A 27,583-nucleotide genomic window follows, 5' to 3' on the forward strand; every position below is an offset into this window, starting at 1 on the left:
TTTCTCACTTCTTTTTTTTTTTATTAAACAAAATTTCGGCTTCCATATGACACAATAAAAACAGAACTTGATCTCACACAGCTGCCCGACTCTTGTGTATTATTTAACTGAATGTTTATTACAGTAAAATATTAAATTACTATAAAACTGCTCCTATGTACAAGAATATAACTGCTATAATACTGCTCCTATGTACAAGAATATAACTACTATGATACTGCTCCTATATACAAGAATACAACTACTATAATACTGCCTCCTATGTACAGGAATATAACTACTATAATGCTGCTCCTATGTACAAGAATATAACTACTATAATACTGCTCCTATGTACAAGAATATAACCACTATAATACTGCTCCTGTGTACAAGAATATAACTACTATAATACTGCGCCTATGTACAAGAATATAACTACTATAATACTGCTCCTGTGTACAAGAATATAACTACTATAATACCGCTCCTATATACAAGAATATAACTACTATAATACCGCTCCTATGTACAAGAATATAACTACTATACTACTGCTCCTATGTACAAGAATATAACTACTATAATACTGCCTCCTATGTACAAGAATATAACTACTATAATACTGCTCCTATGTACAAGAATATACTATAATACTGCTCCTATGTACAAGAATATAACTACTATAATACTGCTCCTATGTACAAGAATATAGCTACTATAATACTGCTCCTATGTACAAGAATATAGCTACTATAATACTGCTCCTATGTACAAGAATATAACTACTATAGTACCGCTCCTATATACAAGAATATAACTACTATAATACTGCTCCTATGTACAAGAATACAACTACTATAATACTGCCTCCTATGTACAGGAATATACTATAATACTGCTCCTATGTACAAGAATATAACTACTATAATACTGCCTCATATGTACAAGAATATAACTACTATAATACTGCCTCATATGTACAAGAATATAACTACTATAATACTGCTCCTATAATATTTATTTTTACTTAATTTTACCAGTGTCATGAAGTACAATATGTGACGAAAAAACAATCTCAGAATGGCCTGGATTAGTCAAAGCGTTTTAAAGTTATCACCACTTAAAGTGACACTGGTCAGATTTGCAAAAAATGGCCTGGTCCTAAGATGAAATAAGGCTGTGTCCTAAAGGGGTTAACCACGGTAAACCCAGAACCACCGGGGCAGGGAGACCTTCCAATACAAAACACGAGAACTCCTTGATGAAAGTCATCTACTCTTAGGGCTCATTCAGACGGCCGTAAGCTGTCAGCAAAAATGCGGATCCGTTTTTTTGCTGGTCCATTCACTTCTATGGTGCCTTTTCTTCCATTGCACAGCTAATCAAAAGAAATGAAACATGTCCTGTACTTGTCAGTGAAAATCAGGACAGGTCCCCATTGAAGTCTATGGGTCAGCAAAAAAACTGAATGCAATCCGTTTTTTTTTTTTTGCGGACATGCTGAACTGTCCGCAAAAAAGCAGATCCGCATTTTTGTGGACCGCATACAGCTGTCTGAATGAGCCCTTAATCTGATATCATGCACCACTCGAGATGAACACTTCTGAGTTAGAGGTGCAGAACCAAAACCTAAGACGGAAATGTTTTTTTCTAATGCACTCGGTGACAACCCGTGCATACGGACAAACTGAGCATCAATCAGGTTCACCCCGGCCCCGCTGTCAATAAACACCTCAATCCCCACAGTTTTTTAATCTAGCGCCACCTCAGCAGTCAGGAGAAATCGGGTACTACCAGTCAAAGACAAATGCACATTTTCTGACTCTCACCCCTACAAGAGGCAGATGGGAATTATATGTCCCTATTTTTTCTTTTTGCTGTTGAGTGTATGGACATACTCTGATCAAATGTCCCTACTGTCCGCAAAAAAATCACACTCCCTTCCTATTACCAGGATGCTTAAAAGCAGATCCAAGAGTATCTCCCCCTAAATGCGTGGGTTTGTCCCCAGACATAAACTCAGGAGTATCTTCACCCAAAGTGTCAGGGGAGGACGATACAACATGTGACAGTACGTCACTACGTCCTGAGAGTGGGGGCCCCTACATCTCTCTCTCTCAGGCGTCTATCAATGGGTATAGCCAGAGACATAGCAGCCTCCAGAGACACTGGGGTTTCATGAAAGGCCAAAGCGTCCTTCAGCCTCTCTGATAACCCTTGACAAAACAGGCTACGGAGGGCAGGATCCTTCCACTCTGTATCTGTAGCCCGCCTCCTAAACTCACAGCAATAAATCTCAGCGGAACAATCACCCTGACGAAGGCCCCGCAGCTTGTTTTCAGCTAGAGAGGTCCCAACGGATCATCATAGATAAGACCCAAAGCTTTGAAATGTTCATCTACTGACCGGAGAGACTGCGATCCGGTAGGCAGAGAAAAAGCCCATGACTGCGCATCCCCCTTAAGCAAGGAAATAACCTCACCGACCGCTGTTTCTCATCCCCAGATGAGTGTGGACGTAGCTTAAAATACAGTTTGCACGCCTCTCTAAACAAAATGAAATTATCACATCCCCCAGAAAAATCTGTCCGGGAGGGCAACTTTAGGCTCCAGACAGGCCTGGTCTCCACCACCAGGACCAACGGCCTGTGATCTCTGCATCTGCGAGACGGTTGTGTGGAGGTCAGTTACCTCCAAAGATAGCCCCTGCAGCTGACCCGCCAGAGGAGCAATAGGATCCATGGCTGCACACAAACAATGACGGTTTTGCCAGTTTATAATGCCACGCTTCAGTGTGGGAGGGAAACTCCACACCGAGCATAGGAGGGAAGGGGGAAGGGGGAACAGGGAATCAGGACTGAGAACTAGGGAAGGAAGATGGACACCTCCTAGAGAAAACCCTAACAAAAATCCTGACTGACTACTAGTATGAACAGACCCCAGAGGTAGGTGAGTTCATACACAGGAATACCTAGAGTCTTATCTAGCCCTATAGGACCCTGGTGCTAATGGCAGGAACAAGACTACCTGTTCCTCCAAAAGGAAGGACGAACAGGAGTCTACTTCAGGCCTAATACAAACAAAAGGAAATGCAACACACAGAACCCAAACAAAATACAAAAGGGAAAAGAAAGACTTAACTTCAAAAGAGCAATGGAAGCACCAGGAACTCAGCCGAGATCCAACCACAATCTATCCAAAAGGTCCAAATAGAAGCTATAAACCGCACAGCATTGTGGGAGAAGATACTATAAATAGAGAAGGTTAAATTACCCTAATAGGGTCCGAAGTCGATTCGCTCATCCCTAATGAGGACCTGTCACCTCTCCTGATATGTCTGTTTTAATAGCTTCATGCATTCCCCATGTAATAACAATTCTGGAGCATCTATGTTGTTTTATTCCTCTATTATTGCTATTAAAAGTTATGAATGAATTGCTAGCAGTCTGCAATAAGGGTACAGAGGGGCGGTAACAAGTTAGGGGTGTCCCCCCCAACTTCGCAAAGTAATAACTTTGGCTTTTTGGACCCAATACATTTCAGTACTGTATAGAGCGCCCGCTCCATACAGTGTTAAAAGTACGTTTTATGTAAATCAACTTTGGATGAAGCATCTGAAGTCGATTCGCTCATCCCTCGTCCTTTTTAAACATGTTCTGCGGATAAATGTCCATTATTATGATTGCTGCCTGTTGCAATGAGAGGATGAGCACTGTCAGGTCTCTGAGCCCTGTCCACCCTGTGCTCATGTCCTTGAAGTCTGTGCAACTTTTATTATTGTCATATATACAGGCCCGGACTGACCCACAGGGGTATCCCCCGGTGGGCCCCTGAGCACGGTGGGCCCCTAGTCTCCCACCCCCTGCCCAAGTGGCACATAACACAGTAGATTTAGTACACTACATACATATATTCAATGTGCAGCACCTCCACCAGCCTGTGTTCATATAAAAAACTTGTTAGGTTATTTATTATATTTGAATGTATCCGTACAGTGGGCCCCCAAAATAAATTTTACTGGTGGTCCCTAGGTACCCCAGTCTGACACTGCATATACAGTACAGACCAAAAGTTTGGACACAGCTTCTCATTCAAAGAGTTTTCTTTATTTTCATGACTATGAAAATTGTAGATTCTCCTTGAAGGCATCAAAACTATGAATTAACACATGTGGAATTATATACATAACAAACAAGTGTGAAACAACTGAAAATATGTCATATTCTAGGTTCTTCAAAGTAGCCACCTTTTGCTTTGATTACTGCTTTGCACACTCTTGGCATTCTCTTGATGAGCTTCCAGAGGTAGTCACCTGAAATGGTCTTCCAACAGTCTTGAAGGAGTTCCCAGAGATGCTTAGCACTTGTTGGCCTTTAGCCCAAACAAGTCTCTTTTGCTTGTTGCCTGTCCTTAGCAGTGGTTTCCTAGCAGATATTCTACCATGAAGGCCCGATTCACACAGTCTCCTCTTAGCAGTTGTTCTAGAGATGTGTCTGCTGCTAGAACTCTGTGTGGCATTGACCTGGTCTCTAATCTGAGCTTCTGTTAACCTGCGATTTCTGAGGCTGGTGACTCGGATGAACTTATCCTCCGCAGCAGAGGTGACTCTTGGTCTTCCTTTCCTGGGGCGGTCCGCATGTGAGCCAGTTTCTTTGTAGTGCTTGATGGTTTTTGTGACTGCACTTGGGAACACTTTTAAAGTTTTCCCAATTTTTCGGACTGACTGACCTTCATTTCTTAAAGTAATGATGGCCACTCGTTTTTCTTTACTTAGCTGCTTTTTTCTTGCCATAATACAAATTCTAACAGTCTATTCAGTAGGACTATCAGCTGTGTATCCACCTGACTTCTCCACAACGCAACTGATGGTCCCAACCCCATTTATAAGGCAAGAAATCCCACTTATTACACCTGACAGGGCACACCTGTGAAGTGAAGACCATTTCAGGTGACTACCTCTTGAAGCTCAGCAAGAGAATGCCAAGAGTGTGCAAAGCAGTAATCAAAGCAAAAGGTGGCTACTTTGAAGAACCTAGAATATGACATATTCTCAGTTGTTTCACACTTTTTTGTTATGTATATAATTCCACATGTGTTAATTCATAGTTTTGATGCCTTCAGTGTGAATCTACAATTTTCATAGTCATGAAAATAAAGAACACTCTTTGAATGAGAAGGTGGTCCAAACTTTTGGTCTGTACTGTATATACAGGGTGCACCTAGCCTTTCTGCTGCCTGAGGCAAAAACTAAAACGGCGCCTCTTGCCGCTGAGGTGATCGCCTCACCTGGCCTCATTGGCGGTGTACCACGTGTGTGTATATATATATATATATATATATATAATGAAGAAAATCCGCAGCACTCCTTGAAGTGTAGAAAAAATGTGTAGTTTTATTCACACATGTCAAATAAGACAACGTTTCGGTTCTCTCACAGAACCTTTTTCAAGTCAAGTGAACATAAAGTGCATAAGTGCTAGTATAAATACATCATCACATTGTAATCAATTAGTCATCAACCAATACAAAATCAGTGCACTCCCATATTTAGGGCATGTTACAATTCATTCCTTCTCTCTCTGTGCCTAGATAGAGACTAATCACAGTGCTTCTCCATTCATGATTCACATTTACTACATACAAGTGCCAAAATTAAAGTGCAAAGTGCAATTTTGGCACTTGTATGTAGTAAATGTGAATCATGAATGGAGAAGCACTGTGATTAGTCTCTATCTAGGCACAGAGAGAGAAGGAATGAATTGTAACATGCCCTAAATATGGGAGTGCACTGATTTTGTATTGGTTGATGACTAATTGATTACAATGTGATGATGTATTTATACTAGCACTTATGCACTTTATGTTCACTTGACTTGAAAAAGGTTCTGTGAGAGAACCGAAACGTTGTCTTATTTGACATGTGTGAATAAAACTACACATTTTTTCTACACTTCAAGGAGTGCTGCGGATTTTCTTCATTGTTTTACGTCTCGAATCGAGGGACCACCGCCGGCACCACACAGCTACGGCTGAGTAAAACGACAGGAGTGCTGCCTGAAACTTCTTTTATGGATCTATATATATATATATATATATATATTATTATTATTATTATTATTTTTGTGACACCACAGAGCAGCAGGCTCTGCTATGTCTGACACTGTGTATTAATGACTCGGCTCACACATCACACGCAGGCAGAACGTGTCTTTCATGTGGCAGGCACCGCAAGCGAACGCTTCCGCCGACTTCATCCTCCATAAACGCGGAGTTAACGGGGAGTACCAACATGGCCGCTCTTCATGCAGAGCACAAAGATGGTCTCCAGATGGCGCCTCGTAAGTCATCGACCACGCCCAATCACATGACCTTGTTCGGATTCCATTGGCTACTGAGCGGCTGGAGCCGGAAATGACGTAGGGCGCTTTTTAAGCTCAAGTTGCGTGGTTGCTAGGAGAGGGGAGGCCGCCAAGCCCGGGATCGGCGGGTGGAGTGCAGAGTGTGAGGTTCCGGGCGGCGCGGGTCCTCGCTGCTCTGTGGTGTCGGTGAGTCATAGACGCGGGGTGACCCGGACAGTACAAGGGCTTTGCGTTCCGGCATTTTTCTTGGGGTCCCTGGGTTATAATGGCGGGGAATTGGGCCGCAGCAGAACCATGTTTCCAGTCATGTGACTGTGCTTACTGCCGCTCACCGCCTGTCATGTATATGTCAGTGCATGCTGGGCCTTGTAGTTGGGCAGCCTGTGTTATAAGGGTGACTTTGGCAGTGCTGACAGTTTTATTTGTTTTGGTGGGAGTTGTAGTACTTGAGGCACTTCAGGAAATGTTGCTGCAGAGGTGGATTCCAAATGACTAAGGGACTACGACTCCCAGCATGTTCAGCCACAATATGTTCTCGCAGCATGTCACACATCTGTTTGGGTTCGGGGCTCGGTGCACTGGGGCCGGTTAGTGCACATCGCAAGGCCGCGGTATTGGGTTGAACGTAGACCTGGGCAGGACTCGGAGCTAGAAGTTTGCTGATGTTGTTGTTGTGTTTTTATTTTTTATTTTATTTTTGTAATTTTGCCTGAATTATGGTGTATGGGGGTCCAGTTCAGTCTAACAGCCAATGCTCCCGTTGCCCCCCTCAGTAGGACTCTGTGCAGTCCGCTCCGCATCCGCAGAAACAAGTCTAATGAATAATCCTTTCGAGGTTCTTTAAACAAGTGTTCCTCCTCCAACTGCTGCAAAACGACAACTCCTAGCATTCAAAGGGTTTCAGGACAGATACGGATGGACCTAACGTTATCAGATGGGTCGCGTCTTGCATCCGCGGCAGAAACCCCTACAGTATACAGAAGGCTCCATCCACCGGCGTATGGCTGTGTGCAGAGCTGCAGTATGGCGGTAAAGCCACTGCGCGTTGTCTGGATTGCTGCGTCCGGTGACTGATCGGCAGGGGAGCCGGGTGTCAGACGGATCTGATATTGATGACCTGTCCCCAAGATAGGACATTGCTATCTGTGTACTAGGAAACCCCCTTGACTGTGCTTTACGCAAGTTTTTAAGGTGTTTTTTTTCTTGCAGTGTTTTTCACAGTAAAAACGCCAGCTCCAGGTGTTAGCGGAAATATGAAACTTGTTGGGACACACAAATAAAACAAATCATTTTTATTTTATTTTATTTTTTTTCTCCTGTTTGTTGTTTTGATCATTAGGTGGCATTTTTTGTCTTTGTGGTTTATTTTCAGAGACGTAGCGTTAGGGGCTCTTGGTATTTTTTGTGTTTTTCAGGCATTTTTCACATCACCTTTTTCTACAGGACGATATGCCAGTGGTGTGCTCCACAAAAACATGATCAAGGCTATGTTTCACACTATTGTTAAAACTGCCGGGACGGTCCGCTGGCGTTCATCGTATCCAGCATAGCCAGAAATGGCTGAAGGTTCTATTGACTATAAAAGAACTGGCAGGGATCCAGTCTGTTTCTGGCACAAGTGCGGAGGTTCCGCCAGGCCCCCCAAAACAAACATGCTGCCATTACAGTCGATGGGCTCTGGCTACACCTTTTTGATTATTCCACTGTTCCAGCACCCACGGCTTCTGTCTCCGCTGAATCGGAAGCGCTGATGTTATCCTTCTTGATCACATGACTACTGCAGCCAATCGCTGATTTATTTTACCCTCTGCTCTCTATTAGAGCAGTGTTTCCCAACCAGTGTGCCTCCAGCTGTTGCAAAACTACCACTCCCAGCATGCCTGGACAGCCTTTGGCTGTGCGGGCATGCTGGGAGTTGTAGTTTTGCAACAGCTGGAGGCACACTGGTTGGGAAACACTGCATTAGAGAATCACTAGGCAGATCTGCCGTTCGGGACTCTAGGAAAGCTGGGTGGACAGATACATCCTCGTCAGATATTATTAATCTTCTAGGAGGCAGTCAGTAAGGCCACGGTCTTACAATATTTGTATTATATCTTTTCTGTATGCGCCAACTTTATCCATAGCTTATATTGAGCGCGACTTATTCCAAAAGTGTACGCCTGGCTGGTATATGTTGGTGTAAAAATTTTTTTGTATAGAAAGGTGTTGTCGGCTCTGCTTTCATGCTTTTTTTTTTTTTTTTTTTTTTTTTTTTTTCCCCCCCAATGTAAATCAGCGAATGGCTTATGGCACACAGTTATTTATGTGGAGGTCGAGCATTTACTCTATACATCGGAAGCATTTCTTGGCGTAACGATGTTCTCAACTGCCCTTCGCCCTCTCCAAATACTCAAGCCTTTTTTTAAGTAAGGACTCAAACAGCGGAAACGCAAAATACGGATACCGGCCGTGTGCATCCTGCACTTTCTTTGGGCTCTATTGTAGACATACCTATTTTTGTCAGCAAAACAGACAAGAACAGGACGCTCAATAATTAGCAGAACAGCCGTACGGATGCGGCCAGCACGCTTATGACATCTGTGTGCTGTCCACATTTTTTATTAAATTTTTTTTTTCTGTCACACCGTGATGGTCTGTACTCTCTCTACAGGGCTGCGTTCTGTTCCCTGGGGCGTCACCCCCCCCCCCCCCCCCCCCCCGGGTGGGTTGTGGTTTTTGGGATCCTGTGAAAAGACCTTTTGTAGGGGATAGAACTGAGCCACCTTGTTCAGGTCGCTCTGGTCACGTTGTGGAGACGCATGTCAGTGTATGTTCTGACACCCTGCGCAAATACAGAACATGAGCCCGTTATCAGCCGTTGTCAGGAACACGGGAGATGGTTGTCAGTGGACACGGCCTATGTCCACATAAGATTATCACAAGGATTGCCTGGAGATCGTGGAGGAAGTAACGGAACCGCATGGTTAATGTCAGCGCAGCGCAGTAGGATTAGTGGAAGGCTTCAAGAGCTTCTCTTCTGGTGCTGCAGTCTGATGGGCTTGTGTTTTTCAATTTAACTCCTTCAGGGCCAGGTCATTTTTCATTTTTTTTTTTTTTTTTTTTTTTTTTTTTTTATGTATTATTTTTTTGGTTATTCCCAGCCTTCCCAGAGTTTGGTTATTCCCAGCCTTGTTTTTTGCAGGACTAGTTATCGTTACTAGCTCATGAGCACGGGCCCTATTTAAATACCGGACTTCCTCTGTAAATTTATGGTGGACGGTCAGTAAGGGGTTAAAGGTGTTGAAGGTATCCAAAAAGTTTTGCCACTGTCCTCTCCCCTGTGTGTGTATTGCTGCGAACAAGGAATACAGTTGTACCTGGATTTTACACCGATGCCGGATCGTATTTTCTTACGGTTATAGGTGGTGTCTGACTCGGTCATAGCCCTAGCAGCTCTTATGAAGGGGATAAAATATCAAAATAGTCGCCCCTTGCTTCCCGCTGCTGTTTGGTTTCCTTGGCTGCAGTGGTGACGCCCTGTATACTGCTGAGACCAATGATTGGCTGTATAGTGACCTCTCCCAACATCACCGTTGTAGCCAGGAAGAGGTTGTCAGCAGCGAGAAGGACCATAGTGCAGCGCTGGAAGCATCAGGGGAGAAAATAGGAGTCTGACTAGTTGTTTTATCACATTTACAGGGGCTGCCCGAGCTTATGGAACGGTCTACCCATGTAACAAGCTGTTTCTAGTAACAACCAGACTATTAGTGAGTGCAGCTCTGGAGTGTACAGGACATGGCTCAGGATTAGTAATGTATGTACACAGTGACTGCACCAGCAGAATAGTGAGTGCAGCTCTTGACTAGTTCAGACTGCTGTAATGTGGCACAGCTGTGAGTCTAGTGGCCAGGACTCACAGGACCAAGCGGCTGTCTTTTGAGGCCTAAGGATGAAGGACTTTAGGAACCAGTTGCACATATCCTGGAGACAAGTGGACTTTGTGTCGCACCAATCTAAAAAATGTAGGTGATTTTACAGTCCCATTGGCAAAGTGTCGTCTGGAATTTCCTCAGCTCTGTTCTATACTGAACCCTCTCCCAACAGTAGTAATAAAGCTGGCTTTTAGGCAAACATTGCAGAATTTGCAGATTTCTGAGGTTCCGGCCAAATTTGACAGCAGTTTGCTCATCTCTCCCTATTCAGAAAACACATTCTAGGCTGAGCCCCATATGTATGTGGGGGGGGGGGGGGAGATAATTGGCAGCTTTGTAAAGTGTACGGTCACCATGGGGCCACAGCCTTGTCGATCTGTATCCATGGAGTAATATGGCTCAGACAATGTCAGGCGCTGTCCCTTTAATGACGCAGTGCTGTATTAGGTCTCATGTTTGGTTAAACGAAACTCTCCGCTTTCCATTCTTTTCGTTTTCCTAATTGGCGCATTGCACGGATTCCTGCGGACATATCTCGGCAGCTCGCTGTGCGCGGGGGCAGGGAGGGCTCCCATTATAAGACTGACACTGGTTCAGCTGGACAGCCTAAGCTATTGTAAAGCTTTAATTCCAGCAAGGATCTGGTTTTGCCACTTCACACCCAGAGCCGTGTTCTGCTGGCGGCCGAGCTGGGTGGTTGCAGGAAGCTGCTGGAATACCAGTGAGGTCGCGTCAGGAGTAACAGCTGGATCTGAGCCGGTCAGCGGCCTGAACGGAACGTGCTGAGTCAGAGGAACGAGCAGCACTTAGTGCAGCGTCTACTGGGCTTATTTTTTTTGGGACGGACAACTTGAGTATTCTATCAATAGACACAGGCTTTATGCATGTGACCGTATTAGTCTAGCAGTTCACAAATCACGGATCCGCTAAATACGGATGAAGTCCATGTGCAGTTCGCGTTTATTTTTCGAGGACCCTTGACCCACATTCTGCGAACATATATCTTTTTTCGGAACGGGCTTACGGATGCAGAAAGCAGATGGATGAGCCATCTGCTTTCCGCGTTCATATCTGTTTTGCAAAAAGAATATGTACTAGGTTGCAAAATGAGGACCATGGACCCAAAAAATGCGGAGATGGCGCAGCCTACGGCCCTATTTTGCAGATCCACAATTGGAGGACTGCAAAAATACATACGGTCGTGTACATGAGGCCTTATCGAGTGTCCATTAGTAGTGTCTGATTGTGCCAATCAGATCAGTTTTTGTGAAATTTCCTGTAGACTATCGTTGAGAGTGGCGTTGTGTGCTCTACCCATCTCCTGGTGGACACACGTTCTCGTGATCATTAGATGTGGATAACGCTTTGTTCAGACATTGCAGTTATAGACTTGCAAAACCGTGAATACAGCCTGGAGACTTTTATTCTAGTAAGGCTACATGCACACGACCATATGTGTTTTGCAGCCTGTCCATGTCACATCCGTGTTGCATCGTGTGTGTTGTGTGGTGTTTTTTTTTTTTTTGTTTTTTTTTGTTTTTTTTTCGGCAAAACTGACACGGACATGCTCTATTTTTTGCGTGGCTACGGAACGGACATACCGATGTGGACAGCACACGATATGAAAGCAAAATACGTTTGTGTGAGTGAGGCCTAAAGCTTATGAATCCACTTCATGCCTTCACCCGCAAGGATTTTTTTAATATTGGATCCGATTTTGAGACGAGCGGGAAAGGGCGACGTGGGATCCCTGAGTGAACGGCAGTCAGACATTTAATCCGCCGAGTAGAAATCCACCCTCATTAATATGTTAGAAGCGGAGGAAAGAATTAATTAGTGTTCTGTTGAGCTGGGCTTTGTGTACTCTCACTAATTTCTGGGATAATTGTCCTCCGGTTTCCATGTTCACAGCCCTGTGACTTCATTACCTATCAGACTGAGCCTCACGTTTCACAGAGCGGCTTTTCTTTGTGCACCTATATCCAGTGTGTGTGTTTCTTACCTCTATTGGATATTCTTATGGAGCAATTTCCCGGTTGCTGTGGACACTTGCTAACTTAACACTTGCGGCAGAGTGAACCAGCAAGCAGTTGATCCGGCAAAAAGTATGCCAACTGATGGTATTTGTAAGACTGATCAGTTAGAAAAATGCATTGAAATGCCGTATCCGTCTTCCCGGTGTCATCCGGAAAAACGGATCCAGCATTCTGGTATTTTGAATGCCGGGCCCAGCACTAATACATTTCTATGAGGGGAAAAAAATGCTGGATCCAGCATTCGGGCAAGTATTTTTTTGGGCCGGAGATAAAACAGTAGCATGCTGCGGTTTTATCTTTTGCCTGATCAGTCAAAAAGACTGAACTGAAGACATCCTGAACGGATTACTCTCCATTCAGAATGCATGGGGATATTCCTGATCAGTTCTTTTTCGGGATAGAGCCCCTAGGACGGAACTCTATGCCGGAAAAGAAAAACGCAAGTGTGAAAGTACCCTAATTTGTCTGTTTCTTGAAAGTCTGTAACCAAGGGGCACATTTACTATAGTGTCGGCATGTTTGGTACCCGAACTTCTTCACAGAAGTTCGGGTTTGGGTTAGGTGTCATGTAGATTGTATTTTCCCTTATAACATGGTTATAAGGGAAAATAATAGCATTCTTAATACAGAATGCATAGTACAATAGGGCTGCAGGGGTTAAAAAAAAAGTAAAATAATTTAACTCGCCTTTAATCTACTTGTTCGCGCAGCCCGGCTTCTCTTCTGTCTTCATCTTTGCTGTGCAGTAGGAAAAGGACCTTTTAATGACGTCACTGCGCTCACCACATGGTCCATCATGATCTTTTACCACAGTGATGGATCATGTGACGGACCATGTGATGAGCGTAGTGATGTCACCACAGATCCTTTTCCTGTGCACAGAAAAAATGAAGACGGAAGAGAAGCCGGGCTGCGCGATCAAGTGGATGAGGTGAGTTAAAAAAATAAAAAATGTAACCCCCTCCAGCCCTATTGTACTATGCATTCTGTATTAAGAATGCTATTATTTTTCCTTATAACCATGTTATAAGGGAAAATAATGATGATCGGGTCCCCATCCCGATCGTCTCCTAGCAACCATGCGTGAAAATCGCACCGCATCCGCACTTGCTTGCAATTTTCACGCAGCCCCATTCACTTCTATGGGGCCTGCGTTGGGTGGAAAACGCACAAAGAGGAGCATGCTGCGATTTTCACGCAACGCACAAGTGACGCGTGAAAATCACCGCTCATCTGCACAGCCCCATAGAAATGAATGGGTCCGGATTCAGTGCGTGTGCAATGCGTTCACTTCACGCATTGCACTCATGCGGAAATCTCACCTGTGTGAGGGTCCTTGCACATGACCGTATGCCCTCTGAGATATACAGTCCGTGAGCTGGTCGTATGTCTCGGCGCAAAATTGATCGTGCGCAGGGGAGCGCACAGCGTCATAGGTTACTGTCCACATCGGGTTGCCTGTGGGACTGTTGTCCCGCACTCAAATGATCTTATGATTACAGGACAATAGTCCCGCGGGCAGCCCGATGCGCACAGCATCATTGTAATCTATGATGCTGTGTGCTCCCATGGGCACGATCAATGCCGCTACCGGACATATGGCCCGCTCACGGACTGTATATCTCGGAGGGCATACGATCGTGGGCAAGGGCCCTAATTCAGAAGTCTTAAAAGTTTTCCAACCCATTTATGTAGGTGCGCCTAATTTACTCATAAAAACATCTCTTATTTCTACTCCACCCCAGGGCTGGCGTACTTTAATGGAGACGTGCGCCTAATTTCAGCTCTCCTGCACCACAATTTAATGCGCACACTAGACCAGTCTTGGTGATTTATAAATCTGTCGTGCAAGAAAACAACCACTTAGGGGTCAGACTTAACCAAAAGACCAAACCTGATTTATGAAAGGATAATAAATGAGGCGCAAATAAAAGCAAATGTTGCCAATACACTTGTTTTTTGCACCCCAAAAAATAAATGAGCTTGATAAATGTGCCCCATAGTGTGTTCCTTCTTAGATTACAGTTGATTGCTGGGGATCGATGTGTAAACCTTCTATTTCTCTGCAGCGCCACCACAGGGGGGATAAAGGACACTGTTCTCATTCATATCAATGTTATACAGGACAGGTCATACAATGCTCTTTGTAACCTCTCTCCACCTTGGGCCAAGAGATGAGTGTCCTGAAGGAGGGCACCCCTTCTGTTTACTCAATTTCCCACTAGGATCTATGAAAATGGGTTTTATAAACTGTAGAACCCCCTAGGCCACCTGCACATGTTGCGGAATAGATGCATTCCCCCCCCCCCCCCTCCTCCCCACGCAGAACAGCAACGTAGTGCAGTACCAGCAAAGTGTACGAGAATTCCCAAATCATGTCTCGAAATTTAAGCGATCTTGTGTGCGCTCACCCGCATCCGTGTGCCTTTTTAAAGGTGGCAATCTTTTATTTTATTTTTTTATTATTGCATTGTACTCATTTTGTGCTAAAATCATTACTTCAGTTGGTCTTTATTAAAAACCTGTTGAGCCGTTGTCCCTGCACAGCTTTGAGTTTATTTAGTAGCTGGTTCTGAATTTTCTCTCCGTCAGTTGGGGAGCTGACGGGCTCCTTATCTCTGCTCTCTGACCTTTTTATAAACACTCATTATAGCTCAGTCCTTATGTTACTGATAAGAATGTGGCTTAAATAAGTGTTTGACCTTTTAGTAATGTATAGATAAGGTTTATTAGATGACAGCACAAAGTGAAAGTAAAATGTACCAGTCATGCAGCTAGACAAACAGTTAACCCTTTGTGACAGAACGGCTAAAAATTATTTTTTGGTGCAGATTTCATGTGAACTTTCTGCACATAAATCAACACCATCTGTAGGTACCTTTTTTAGGGCCTGTTCACACAGTGCTAAAATTCCACCGGTGGATATGTGGTGTTTGCAATGGGAGGAAGCGCTGCCAGTGGTTTAAAGGCACGACCATGTCAAGAAGAGACGGGTCACACGTTTGTTTGGTGCTTTTTCAGACATTATTTTTTATTTTTTTCTCTTTTGGACATGTCTGTGGGAAAGTGTCCGAATAAATGGCAATAAACTATATGATAAAACGCCAATGACGCAGTGTGACTCCAGCCTAAAAGTTTTCCTTGCTGGTTCAGCACGTGTACAGAGCGCACACCATTTAACAGTCCTACATAGTAAGGCTGAAAAAAGCCCTCTGTCCATCCAGTTCGGCCTGTTATCCTGCAAGTTGATCCAGAGGAAGGCAAAAAAAACTCCTGTGAGGCAGAAGCCAATTTTCTCCACTTAAAGGGGAAATAAATTCCTTCCTGACTCCAATCAGGCATCAGAATAACTCCCTGGATCCCCGACCCCTCTCTAGTAGCTATAGCCTGTATCATAATTGGGCCCCTTTCACACGAGTGAGTATTCCGCGCGGGTCCGATGCGTGAGTTGATCGCATTGCACCCGCACTGAATCCTGACCCATTCATTTCTATGGGGCTGTTCACATGAGCGGTGATTTTCACGCATCACTTATGCGTTGCGTGAAAATCGCAGCATGCTCCTCTTTGTGCGTTGCGGTGTGATAATCCACGCAACGCAGGCCCCATAGAAGTGAATGGGGTTGCGTGAAAATCGCAAGCAAGTGCGGATGCGGTGCGATTTTTCTTGCATGGGTTCTAGGTGACAGTCTATTCACTGTGTTTTCCCTTATAACATGGTTATAAGGGAAAATAATAGCATTCTGACTACAGAATGCATAGTATAATAGTGCTGGAAGGGTTAAAAAAATAAAAAAGTTAACACGCCTTCTCCTCTTGTCCACGTAGTTCCCGGTCTGTTCTTTGCTAGCTGTGGGCTTGGGCTAAAGGACCTGTGGTGATGTCAGATCACATGCTCCATCACCGTGGTGATGGACCATGTGATTGGAGCATGTGATCTGACGTCACCACAGGTCATTCAGCCCACAGCTAGCAAAGAACAGACCGGGAACTACGCGAACAAGAGGAGAAGGTGAGTTAACTTTTTATTTTAACCCTTCCAGCACTATTATACTATGCATTCTGTAGTCAGAATGCTATTATTTTCCCTTATAACCATGTTATAAGGGAAAATAATACAATCTTCAGAACATCAATCCGAAGCCCGAACTTCTGTTAAGAAGTTCGGGTTTGGGTACCAAACATGCACGATTTTTCTCACGCGAGTGCAAAACGCATGACAATGTTTTGCACTCGCGCGAAAAAAATCACGCTTTTTCCCCGCAACGCACCCGCCTCTTATCCGGGCAAAAAACATGACGCCCGTGTGAAAGAGGCCTTACACTCTAGAAATACATCCAGGCCCCTCTTGAACTCTTTTAAGCCCCCTTCACACGGGCATCACGGGTGAGGGCCAGGTGTGTTCAGGGAAAATTGTGCGAGTAGGCACGCAATTTCACTCAGTTTTGACTGCGATTGCGTTCCGTTCAGTTTTTTTTTTTCTACGCGAGTGCAATGCGTTTTGCACGCGCATGAGAAGAAAATGACTGGTACCAGACCCGAACCCAGATTTCTTCACTGAAGTTCGGTGTTCTGTAGATTTTATGATTTTCCATTATAACATGGTTATAAGGGATAATAGCATTCTTAATATAGAATGCGAAGTATAATGTCAATTGAGGGTTTAAAAATAATAAAAACATAACTCCCCTCATCCTCTTGATCGCGCAGCCAGCATAGTCTTCTTTCAGGACCTGCAAAAGGACCTTTCATGACGTAATTGCGCTCACCGCGTGGTGATGTTCAGCGCAGGTCCTGCTGAATGAAGATAGATTTCTTTTTTCAGCAGGATCTGCGCTGACGTCGCCACGTGGTGAGCGCGATTACGTCATCAAAGGTCCTTTTGCAGGTCCTTTAAAGAAGAAGAAAGCAGACTATGCCGGCTGCGCGATCAAGTAGATAAGGTGAGTCTATGGGGAAAGTTGTGTATTTGGGGTGCCTTCACACACAGTAGTTTTTGTTGTAGGAACTTCTCTGACTAAGTCATTTTCTTTCATCTCTGTGGTTGTTTTGGCAGCAAGAACATGAATTTCTGTAGGCCCCATTCTGATGAATGAAACTGATTTTCAGTCTCAGAAATTTCCACAACAAAATCTACCATGTGTGAAGGCCCCCTAATAGGCCGAACTGGATGGGCATGTCTTATTTCAGTCTTACTACTATGTTACTACCAACTGATGTTGAAACCTTTTAGATGTCTTCAGCAAACCTCAAGGCTTGTTGGCTACTTTGCTCCTGGGTCAGGTCTTTTGATTTTTATCTTTACAAATCTCGAGCATATTAAGTAACTATTTATTTTCTTGATCGTTGTAGATGACAGGTTCTACCACAGACAATGAAGCACTAAGGAGAGTGACTGTCACACTGTAGTAACATCTGGGCGATGGCCATTCATGGCCTCAGTTGAGGCACAGGTGTACATTGCTGAGCTTAGAGGTGAAGGTCGTCAGAGGCCAACTCCTGATCCAGACAAACCCAGAAGTAACTGCCCTGCTGCAAATCTCTGGAAGCTGAAGAGGGAGCATGCCCATTTGGCTCATGATCATCGATCTACTTACTACGTGTTCCCACGTCCTTACTGTTTGTTCTCCGGGCCCAGCAAAACCGCACCTTTAACACCGTCTCCTCCACCAACTGGAAGACGGTCGCTGCATGACACCCTTGAAAGGACGTTGGTTTTCCATAGAACTTCTAAAAAGCTAACAACTCCTTCCTTGGGGCCAAAGACAGAAAGCGAAAGGCTTATCTCCACCCGCTACAAGTATCCACCAATCAGGCCTTTCCTTAAATCTGCCAAAACTGAAAGTGCCATGACGTCTTTGTTGGTAGATCAGTTCCACCTGCCAAGTGCAGCTGGCGAGCTCCCTGAAGTTGCCATTAGAAGACCTTCCAGTGTTGCAGCCAAGCTGACCTCAGATCCGTCCAGGTCAGGCTTAATTACCAACTCTTTCCTACGACCCGGCAGTGCTAAAGTGCCTTTACATCCACATGTAGACAAGAAGAAGATGCCAAACCCACTGCAGGTTGGAGCAAAGTCTGCTTCCTGTCTTTCCAGCGAGAAAGGAGGCTTCGGCCAACCTAATGGTCTAGTTCCTTCACTTCATTACACTGGCGTTCGTGCACGGTCTACTTCTTCATCCAGCATCATGGAGGGAATGGCCAAAGTTGAGGAAGTTACGCGGCTTAATCTCGAAAGTAATAAAGTTGGCAGCTCTCCTCACAGAGGAGTCCAACTAACAGAGGCTGTGAGGCGCTTGACGGGGAGTCATTTGCCCACTGGCTATGAAGCACAACTTGAAATTTCTACTAAAGCTGTGTGCCAAAATGATGAGACCTGTGCCACAGCACACCCCTCATCACATTCAGGCCACCAAAAAGACATTGCACTGAGAAGCCTAGCATCAGAGGGTCCAAGCCTTAACGATGACATCAGTGTTTCCAGCATCTGCACCCAACAAGCCAGTGCCAGCCTTGATGCCTTGGGAGGTGACTCATACCTCCTTAACTCTGCTCACCTTCCATCCTTGAAAAGTGAACCCTTACTGTCAGTGACTGGCGAGACGACTCATGGAGGAAATGTTACTGTGATGGCTTCTCAGATCTCAACTATATATCTTAATAAACCATGTGAAGCTGTAGCAAGTAACCAAGAGTAAGTTGTGCTCCTTAAAGGGACCATGGGGGTTATTCTGTAGTGGTTGGCATTATTCAATTGTAATTAATGGAATTCTCTGAGCAGAGCCTGAGATCTCGTGTCCATTGATATAATTTTACCTTATACTTGTATTCGTTTTAAGTGCCATCAAGATGGTTTCAACTCTTAGCTGCCACATGAATAGTATTTGGGTATTTATTGAACTTCTCATACTAGTTTTCATACTTCCTCCATTCCATGGATCCTGATGGTTCAGTTTCCCTATGTGGCTTCCCTAGCCATAGTTTGAAAAGTATTACTGTGCAGTAGAGATGAGCGAATCAATTGTAATTAGTTTGTTAGAAAACGCCCTCCTGGAGCACTGAAAGGCTGGCCCTGCTGATCAAGCGACCCCGTCCCTCAAGTGACAGGGTCAGACATCTTGCCTGGCCCTGTCAATCTTATTTGCTTTGCTCTGAGTATAGGTTTAAGCAAAGTGGAGCTACTGCTTCTAACTGAGCAGCACAGATATCGACTGCTTGCGCCACGGACATCTGGGTACACCCAGGAGTGGAAGCCACTGCCTCCACTTCCGGGTGTACTCAGACTTCAGCGGCACATTCACAGATGGTATCTGCGCTGCTCAGGCAGCAATAGCAGATGACCTGCACCGATACTCGGAGCAACAGCACAGCTGCAAGTTTACTGGCCCGGTGGGCTAAGGGGGCAGGTCTCTTGAGCAGCGGGGCCAGCACCTTGGTGCTCTAGGAATGTGGTTTTTGAATTTAATTCATAAGACTCGACCGGCTCATCTCTACTATGCAATGAATGGGGCATTTCAAGTGAATTATTGTAATAATAATTTGGGGAGGCCTTACATTCCACATGTATCTCCTGGGGCTATATGTGAGGGACTATTATAGATGCAGGAAAGTGTTGGAATGCATCCTGGGAGGTGGAGGTGATTGATTGAGCTGCTGCCCACTCACAGAAACGGAAGAAAGTCCTTCAGATATGAGTGGAAAAAAAAATTTGTTTAATGTATAGATATTGTTTACTGCAGGGGCTATATGTGAAATCTACTGTAATATTTGTTCTTTATGTCCCTGGTATTGGATGTTCTGTGGAAGGACGTGGTTGGTCTTGACATGCATGACATATATTTGTTGCTCTTTTCTTCAACTTAGCATTACTGTGCCAAACTCTGATGCTGAAGAGGAGCTTCCTGAAGGCCTGGAAGACAGCCAGGATGAAGAGGAGGATGAAGAAGGTTTGTATTTGCCAGTTCCGTACTCTTCTAACCCATAACTGAACTTACTGATGCACTTTGAACAGTTCTTAGCAACTATATATATATTAATTGTCTTCTACAGATCCTTCCATTGTCCATTCAGCCTCCACTACACCATTAGCCGACATTTCCAGGTATGTACGTGTTATTTGTATTGTAACCTTTTATTGCTTGCTTTTCTCACATATTAGCCTCAACATTCATGGCGGTTCTCGGCATTTAGCTAAGACATGGGCTCCCAGTATATGAAATGGACATTATTGCAGTGGGATCCTCTGCCACTGCATGCTTGTTCTCTGTGGGGAGGGCACTACAATGACTGCTTCTTCTGTGCAAACTGGTGAGCAGCCGGTGTCGCTTTAATCAGACTTTCAGCAAACCCACCAATGCTTTAGCTTATTCTACTCATGAAATGACAGACCGGACCGGAAGCTACAATTTTTACTGCGCAATTATCCCTGCCATTCCATCCAACCCCTGGAATACACACACATGTTATGGGTTTACTACAGAAGTACAATTATTGGACCCTGGTGGTCAATTGAGAGATGAACCTTTGATGTCATAGGATTTAAAATCTGACATATATCTGTGTATGAGGGGGGAGGGGGGGGGGGCGATGTCCCTGATGATATCTGAATTGTTGGGTCAGGACCGCCGTAAGCTATTTGCAGTTAATATCTGACACGGGGGGGGGGGGGGTGTACGAAAACCTTTTCTGTGGATTCCAGGAGTGCTGTTCGTTTTTCTATTTATAAACCAAGGGGTAAGCAGCTCATTCCCCACATGCACCCAACCTTTCTAACCATTTTTTTTGTCAGTGCTGCCATTCTTCTATAATAGATATATATCTCCATTGTGATACTGTCCCCTGATGAGCTTGTGCCTGTTGGCACTGTGAAACGCGTTGTATACTATCCATGGATTTTGGTACATATATGTACACACACTTTCCCCCCCTATAACCAAGGTTAACTACATACTTTAACGTGACTACTGGACATTAACACTTTCCTTTTATACTATGGTGTTGGGATTCTTTTCTGTTTTAGGGACTCTGTAGTGTGACGGGGAGGTTCCTTGCACGGGATCGCCCCTATCGGGGTGCCCATTCCGTTTTTAGGTAGGGCCTAAATAGCAATAGGGAAAGAAATAGGGACATATTTTTTTCATAATCAACCCAGCGAGAATAAGCAGCAAAAGGAGGTAATTAGAAGGTATTTTGGGGAGTAATATTAAAAGCTATGTTTTAGTGGTTTCTGTGATGCTTGCTTCCTTCCTTCACTCCACTATTTGCATCTATCTGAGTTTTTGACGGTCGACTAGTCAGAGCTGTAACAGATTTTCAATAGGCAGTGGGTTTCTGTAGTATGATATACAACAGTTTAAAAAATATAACTTGGTAAACCTAGTACAGATCCTCTAAACTACACCGCGCAGGGGAGCTGACAGATCCTCTAAACTACACCGCGCAGGGGAGCTGACAGATCCTCTAAACTACACCGCGCAGGGGAGCTGACAGATCCTCTAAACTACACCGCGCAGGGGAGCTGACAGATCCTCTAAACTACACCGCGCAGGGGAGCTCCAGTGCTCATACCTGTTGGTCCAGTTTAGTAGGTGAAAAATTGTGAGAATAAATGTTTGTACGTTTCACTTTCTTCTCGTATGTCTTAAAGGGTTTCTACCACTTAGGCGTCACATATTTGGCTGTCGGACACTAGCGATCCGCTAGTGTCTGCTCTGGCCAACCATCCTAATATAATTGCTTTTGGGACGGTGGTTTTGCTAAAAAAACTACTTTTATTAATATGCTAATGAGCCTCTAGGTGCTATGGGGGCGTCATTAGCACCTAGAGGCTCCGTCTACCTTCCGAAACTGCCGCCGCCGAGCGCGTCCCTCCAGCCCGCCCATCTCCTCCTGAATGCGATCCTCGTATGTATTCTGCGCATGCGCAGTGAATGTCTGACAGCTTCCCTGCTCAGACATCTCCACTGCGCCTGTTCCTCGGAGCACTATGGCGTCATCGCGCAGGCGCAGTGGAGATGTCTGAGCAAGGAAGCGGTCAGACATTCACTGCGCATGCGCAGAATACATACGAGGATCGCATTCAGGAGGAGATGGGCGGGCTGGAGGGACGCGCTCGGCGGCGGCAGTTTCGGAAGGTAGACGGAGCCTCTAGGTGCTAATGACGCCCCCATAGCACCTAGAGGCTCATTAGCATATTAATAAAAGTAGTTTTTTTAGCCAAACCACCGTCCCAAAAGCAATTATATTAGGATGGTTGGCCAGAGCAGACACTAGCGGATCGCTAGTGTCTGACAGCCAAATATGTGACACCTAAGTGGTAGAGACCCTTTAATTTATAATGACTAACATGCAAATGTTCATTTCTAGGCAATGTGATCCTGGTATGGACCCAGTGCCCCCAGATGTGGATTTAATTGTGAGACCTGCCCTCACCCCAAGCCTGTTTCCCAACACTCCCTCAACTATTTATTTTGCCACTCAGGATGAAAAAGGTAAGAGACGACTGTCTTGTCCTGTTAGATAAATCCCAGCACCTCCGTATTCACATACATAAAACGTCATCACTTCTTTGAGTCTTTGCTTAACTGCAGTGTGCACGTCTGTTTATTGGTAGACGATATATTCTTTAAAAAAAAATGGCTTTCTAAATATTCTCCATATATATCTACCATTTTGGGGTATGCAGCTCCTATGCACATCTATGTTTCAACCCTGCATCCGTATTCTTTTCCATCTGCCCTCCCTCAGCTAGTCGTTACCCTGCAGGACAAGGATAGACAGATGTACGTAAGAGCGAGAGATTATATGCATATAAATTGTGTCTTCCATGTTCCTGCTTCTGTAGCTCAATGCTTATGTTATGTTGTCTTCTTGTGTGGTTGTAGTGGAGCTGATGCCTTGGGCACAAAGAAAACTGATGAAGTGGAAAATGAGCACAGTCACCCCAAATATAGTGAAACAGACAGTGGCAAGGTCCCACTTCCAGATCACAAAAAGTGAGTAACTGCCTGACGTAAAGTGATCGTGAACCAACCTAAGCAGCCATAATTATTAAGACTTAAAATCGCAGATCGAATTTTCATGGAATTTCTGTTTATACCCTGTAGGGGGAAAAAGGTTGCAGGAGGCTTGGACTTTGTGCGCCTAAAGCATAGTGCCCCTTAGTGCCTACCCTCACAGTAGTGTGCCCAATACAGTAAGAATGTCACCTTAGGGCCCCCACAGTGTAAGGATGCTTCCTTGGTGCCACTCTACACAGTAAGGGTGCCTCCTTAGATTACCCTATGTAGTATCATGCCCCCTTAGTGCCTCGTAAAGTAATGCTTGCCTAGCACTGTTCCCTGTCTGCAGCACACAGCAGGCACCATGACATCAATGGATCGCGCCTGCGCCTAGCGCTCACGGCAGTGGTCCAGGGTGAATGGTGGGGAAGGATGCTGATGGCTCCTTGATTCACTATAGTAAGTGTGGATATGTGGCAGCTTTCATGGGACAGTAACCAAACTCCAGGACTGTCCCACTGGATCCAGGATGGTTTGGAGACATATATATTTTTTGTTAGCCTAGTCCCTAGACCAGTGATGGCTAACCTCCAGCACGCCATCTGTGCTGAAACTACGACTTCCAGCATGCTCCATTAATTTCTGTGGAGTTTTGAGAACAGCCATCTTGGGAGTTGTAGTTTGCCAACCTCAGGCACTCCAGCTGTGGTAAATTGCAGCCCTAGACAATAAGTTGATCATTGGACATCTCGCTGACACGTAAGGAAAACCAACAGCAAGTGTTGCATTTCTCTGCAGCGCCACCACAAGTGAAGCGAAGTATTACACCATTCGCCTTTGAAATAAATGCTCCTACATACAGTTTACACATATTGGGTCCTCCGGAGCACGACACGTTTTGTAATTGCTGTCTACTCTGGATAATAGGGAGAATTCAGATCCCTCAGCTAACTCTGTACTTGAGGGTGTGTAAGATGGGAAATCGGACTTAAAGCCCCCCCGGTGACTGGCTCGTTGTTTTTGTCACTGTTTTGAATAACCTGTAAATCTTTCTTGCAGAGAATCACGATTGGTTGGGTTGCTGGGGTCATCACATGAAGTCCACAGGCTTCAAAGCTATCCGAGACTACCAGAAGGTAAATTTCCATAAATTCAGAAGTCAGATCAGATTTTCAATTAGCAGTTGCCACTTTCTGATCTTGTTGTTTTGTGTCCATTTAGTTGAACCATTTCCCAGGCACCTTTCAGATTGGAAGGAAAGATCGTCTGTGGAGAAACCTGTCCAAAATGCTGGCTCGCTATGGAAGGAAAGAATTCAACTTCTTCCCCCAGTCCTTTGTGCTTCCTCAAGACATCAAGCTGCTGAGAAAAGCCTGGGAGGAGGGTGGAACGCGGCAGAAATGGATTGTTAAGCCGGTACGGGATAGATTTAATCAATAGTTGATGGCTGCATCCAGAGGCTTTTGACTGGGTTCAGACGTAGTGATCATGCCCATGAAGGGCCATAGGGTGTGACCCCAGCCTAGACGGTAGACTCTATATCAGGCTTTCTGCATACATGTATTAGGGCTCAATACAACTTCTGAGATGGTATGGGGCCTTAGAGCACCATTAAACATAGGCCCCTATGTACTTTTATACTTTTTCATACTCCTTTTTATACTTGTTTCCTACATGTTTTTTTATTTTATTTTTTTGACCCCTTTATGCAGTAGAATGGTATAGCCTATGGATAAGTCCTGTGTAATGTATTCATGGCCTAACTCAAACATGGCATCAGTCATGTGACACTCTTCACATCATATAATCCCTGACATTCAGCCGCAGTGTTACGTGACATAAATGTGCTGGGTAAGCACTAGAGATCGACCAATTATCGGATTTACCGATGTTATTGGCCGATATTCATGATTTTCTTAGTTATTGGTATCGGCATCTAACCCTACCGATAATGCACTGCTGTCAGCACGCTCATGTTCCCTCAGCAGCACAGGGGAGAAGGAGTCACTCTCTCCATGCCCCTGTGCCGCGCTGCCAAGAAGGAGAGACTGGAGGAGGAGGGGTGGGCGCACTGCGCCACCAATAAAAGTTGACATCAAATACAGGAGGTGGTGCCCAGCCTATATGACAGGAAGCTGTGATCAGCAACAGTTAACCCCTGAGGGGTTAACTGCTGCCGCTGATCGCAGCTCACTGTCAGATTCTGCCGCCGACACACCCGCCTCCCGTATTAAATATTATCATTGGTGTCGCAGTGCGCACCCCCCCCCCCCCCAGCGGTATTAAAATCATTAAAAGGATCAAAGGAAAAATTTCAAAGGGAATTGATCCTAGAGGTGGACATATAAAACACCTCAAAAAGAGATCGCCTGAGTTTTCCAATCATTGTCGGTTAGGCGTGTACATATGATAATGACTGTGACGTTACTGTATTACCCAGAATGCATTTCAGCTGTTGGTGCAATGTTACCTATTCATACCTAGGTGGCACTATTGCATAAGCTACTAGCTTCATCACTGTTAAAGGGAATTTGTCACCTAGTTTGAGCATATTAAGCGCTCTGATTACGTCACTGGGCTCGGCACATGCCCAGTGACACTATTGAGGCTGTTGCCCTCAGGAGCTATTGGATCGGACAGGCGCAAGAAGGATGAAACAAGGTTCGTATGTTGAATAAATTATGACATAGCGGAGGGGGCGGCGCCGTTCAGCTCGGCTGTGGGAGGAAATTTATTTATGAGGAGGCGTGCTGGGCTTGAAATTAAGGCCGGCTGGGCACTGCAGGGGGACGTTACTGGGCTCTAGAGGAGAGGAATAACGCCCCTCTTGGCACCTTGAAGGTTCATTAGCATAACCGAAAAGCTTTTTTCAATCTAAATGACAATATGAATAAAAGAAAGAAGACCCTTGCTGGAAAGAAGGTTGTTTTATTTAACATTGCAATAGTAACAGCTTAATATGCTCAAACTAGGTGACAGATTCCCTTTTAAGGATTAACTGTCCAGGTATGATTTCTCTTACATTCTATACACATAATATAAGGAATCCTAAATCAGCGTAAAGGGATTATTTTTGACACTAAAACAGACATTTGGGCACCATTTGAGACGTTTCTCAAGCTACTAAATTTATGTACCGTTAAGAATATAACAGACCTTGTACTCTCACAGACGTGTCTCCTCTCTGTCCCTAAAGTCTACACTTTAAATTCATGCTTGTGTATGCGTTCCTAGTGAGAAATATATAAGATAATAGATGCATTGATGTCCTTTATAATATCCGATAATATAATGCCATGTATATGTAATACAATACATATGTCCTAGTGATTATCTTATACTAAAACTAATGTTCATTATATGTATACATATATCACAGATTTTCTGCTTCATCAATAGACCTTAAACCATAGGGGTAATTAGTACCAGATGCGTCTATCCTTCGTCAAATCTATAAGGAGACAAGAATGACTCTTCTCAGACTGGTACATCTACAGAGAAAGAAAACTACATGAACTGTGTCCTTCTACGTGAACCACTTTCGGCCTACTTTAAAATACATACAAAATAGTGAATATAACACAACATGGCCTATTATATATCAAATCCACTGTAATTAGGATATTTTGATATAAATGTTATACACCTATGAAAAGGCATAACAGTACTTACATGGGAGCCTGTCTCTAGATAATGTAAAATGGCTGCCTGTCTCTAAGTGATGTCTTGTTGACAAAGTGTAGTGTAAAATAAATAGGCAAAACGCACAGTTCTGTTTCTGGATACACTGACAGACACGATGAGATGCTGCTGCAGATAGTTATACTGAATATGTTCAGCGCCTCAATACTCTACTATTCATCTGTTAGATACCTGAGCAGTTAACCGAAAACCAGGTCACGTGATGGCTCACATGACCGACGCCATGTTTAGTTCTATCCGGCTCTCCTGTGGATGCATCTTGCAGGACTAAAATGGGTTGTACCATTTTTATATTTTTTCCTTTTAAGGAGAGGCTTACTGTATGGATATAATAAAGGTATTCAAGACAAATCTTAAATAAACATGTATTAGAAAATTGTTCAACATCCTATTCTATAAAGAAGTAAATGTAATCGTTAAAGCCGGAATACCTCTTTAACCGCCTCCGGACCGCCTAACGCAGATGTGCGGTCCGGAGGCGGCAGCCCTGCGCAGAGTGACGCATATACGCGTCATCTCGCGAGGGCCGAGATTTCCTGTGAACACGCGCACGCTCACAGGAACAGAAGGTAAGCGAGTGGATCTCCAGCCTGCC

At 44.5% G+C, this 27,583-nt stretch overlaps 1 protein-coding gene across 3 annotated transcripts in view; it reads left to right on the forward strand.

Annotated features, from left to right (window-relative positions):
- Positions 1-6,403: 6,403 nt before the first annotated feature.
- TTLL4 (tubulin tyrosine ligase like 4) overlaps positions 6,404-27,583 on the forward strand; it is a 49,486-nt gene continuing 28,306 nt past the window's right edge. For 2 of the 3 annotated variants that reach the window (XM_044303575.1, XM_044303577.1), the window contains exons 1-8: positions 6,404-6,526; positions 17,642-18,980; positions 20,150-20,232; positions 20,336-20,387; positions 22,652-22,776; positions 23,170-23,280; positions 24,346-24,422; positions 24,508-24,702. In XM_044303575.1, the coding sequence (XP_044159510.1) occupies positions 17,722-18,980; positions 20,150-20,232; positions 20,336-20,387; positions 22,652-22,776; positions 23,170-23,280; positions 24,346-24,422; positions 24,508-24,702 (1,902 nt within the window). In that variant the 5' untranslated portion in view covers positions 6,404-6,526; positions 17,642-17,721. Of the gene's footprint in view, positions 6,527-17,641; positions 18,981-20,149; positions 20,233-20,333; positions 20,388-22,651; positions 22,777-23,169; positions 23,281-24,345; positions 24,423-24,507; positions 24,703-27,583 lie in introns of all 3 variants that reach the window. The other variant, XM_044303576.1, reaches the window with a different exon arrangement.

This window comes from Bufo gargarizans, chromosome 8 (assembly GCF_014858855.1).
Source record: "Bufo gargarizans isolate SCDJY-AF-19 chromosome 8, ASM1485885v1, whole genome shotgun sequence".
NCBI classification, from domain to species: domain Eukaryota; kingdom Metazoa; phylum Chordata; class Amphibia; order Anura; family Bufonidae; genus Bufo; species Bufo gargarizans.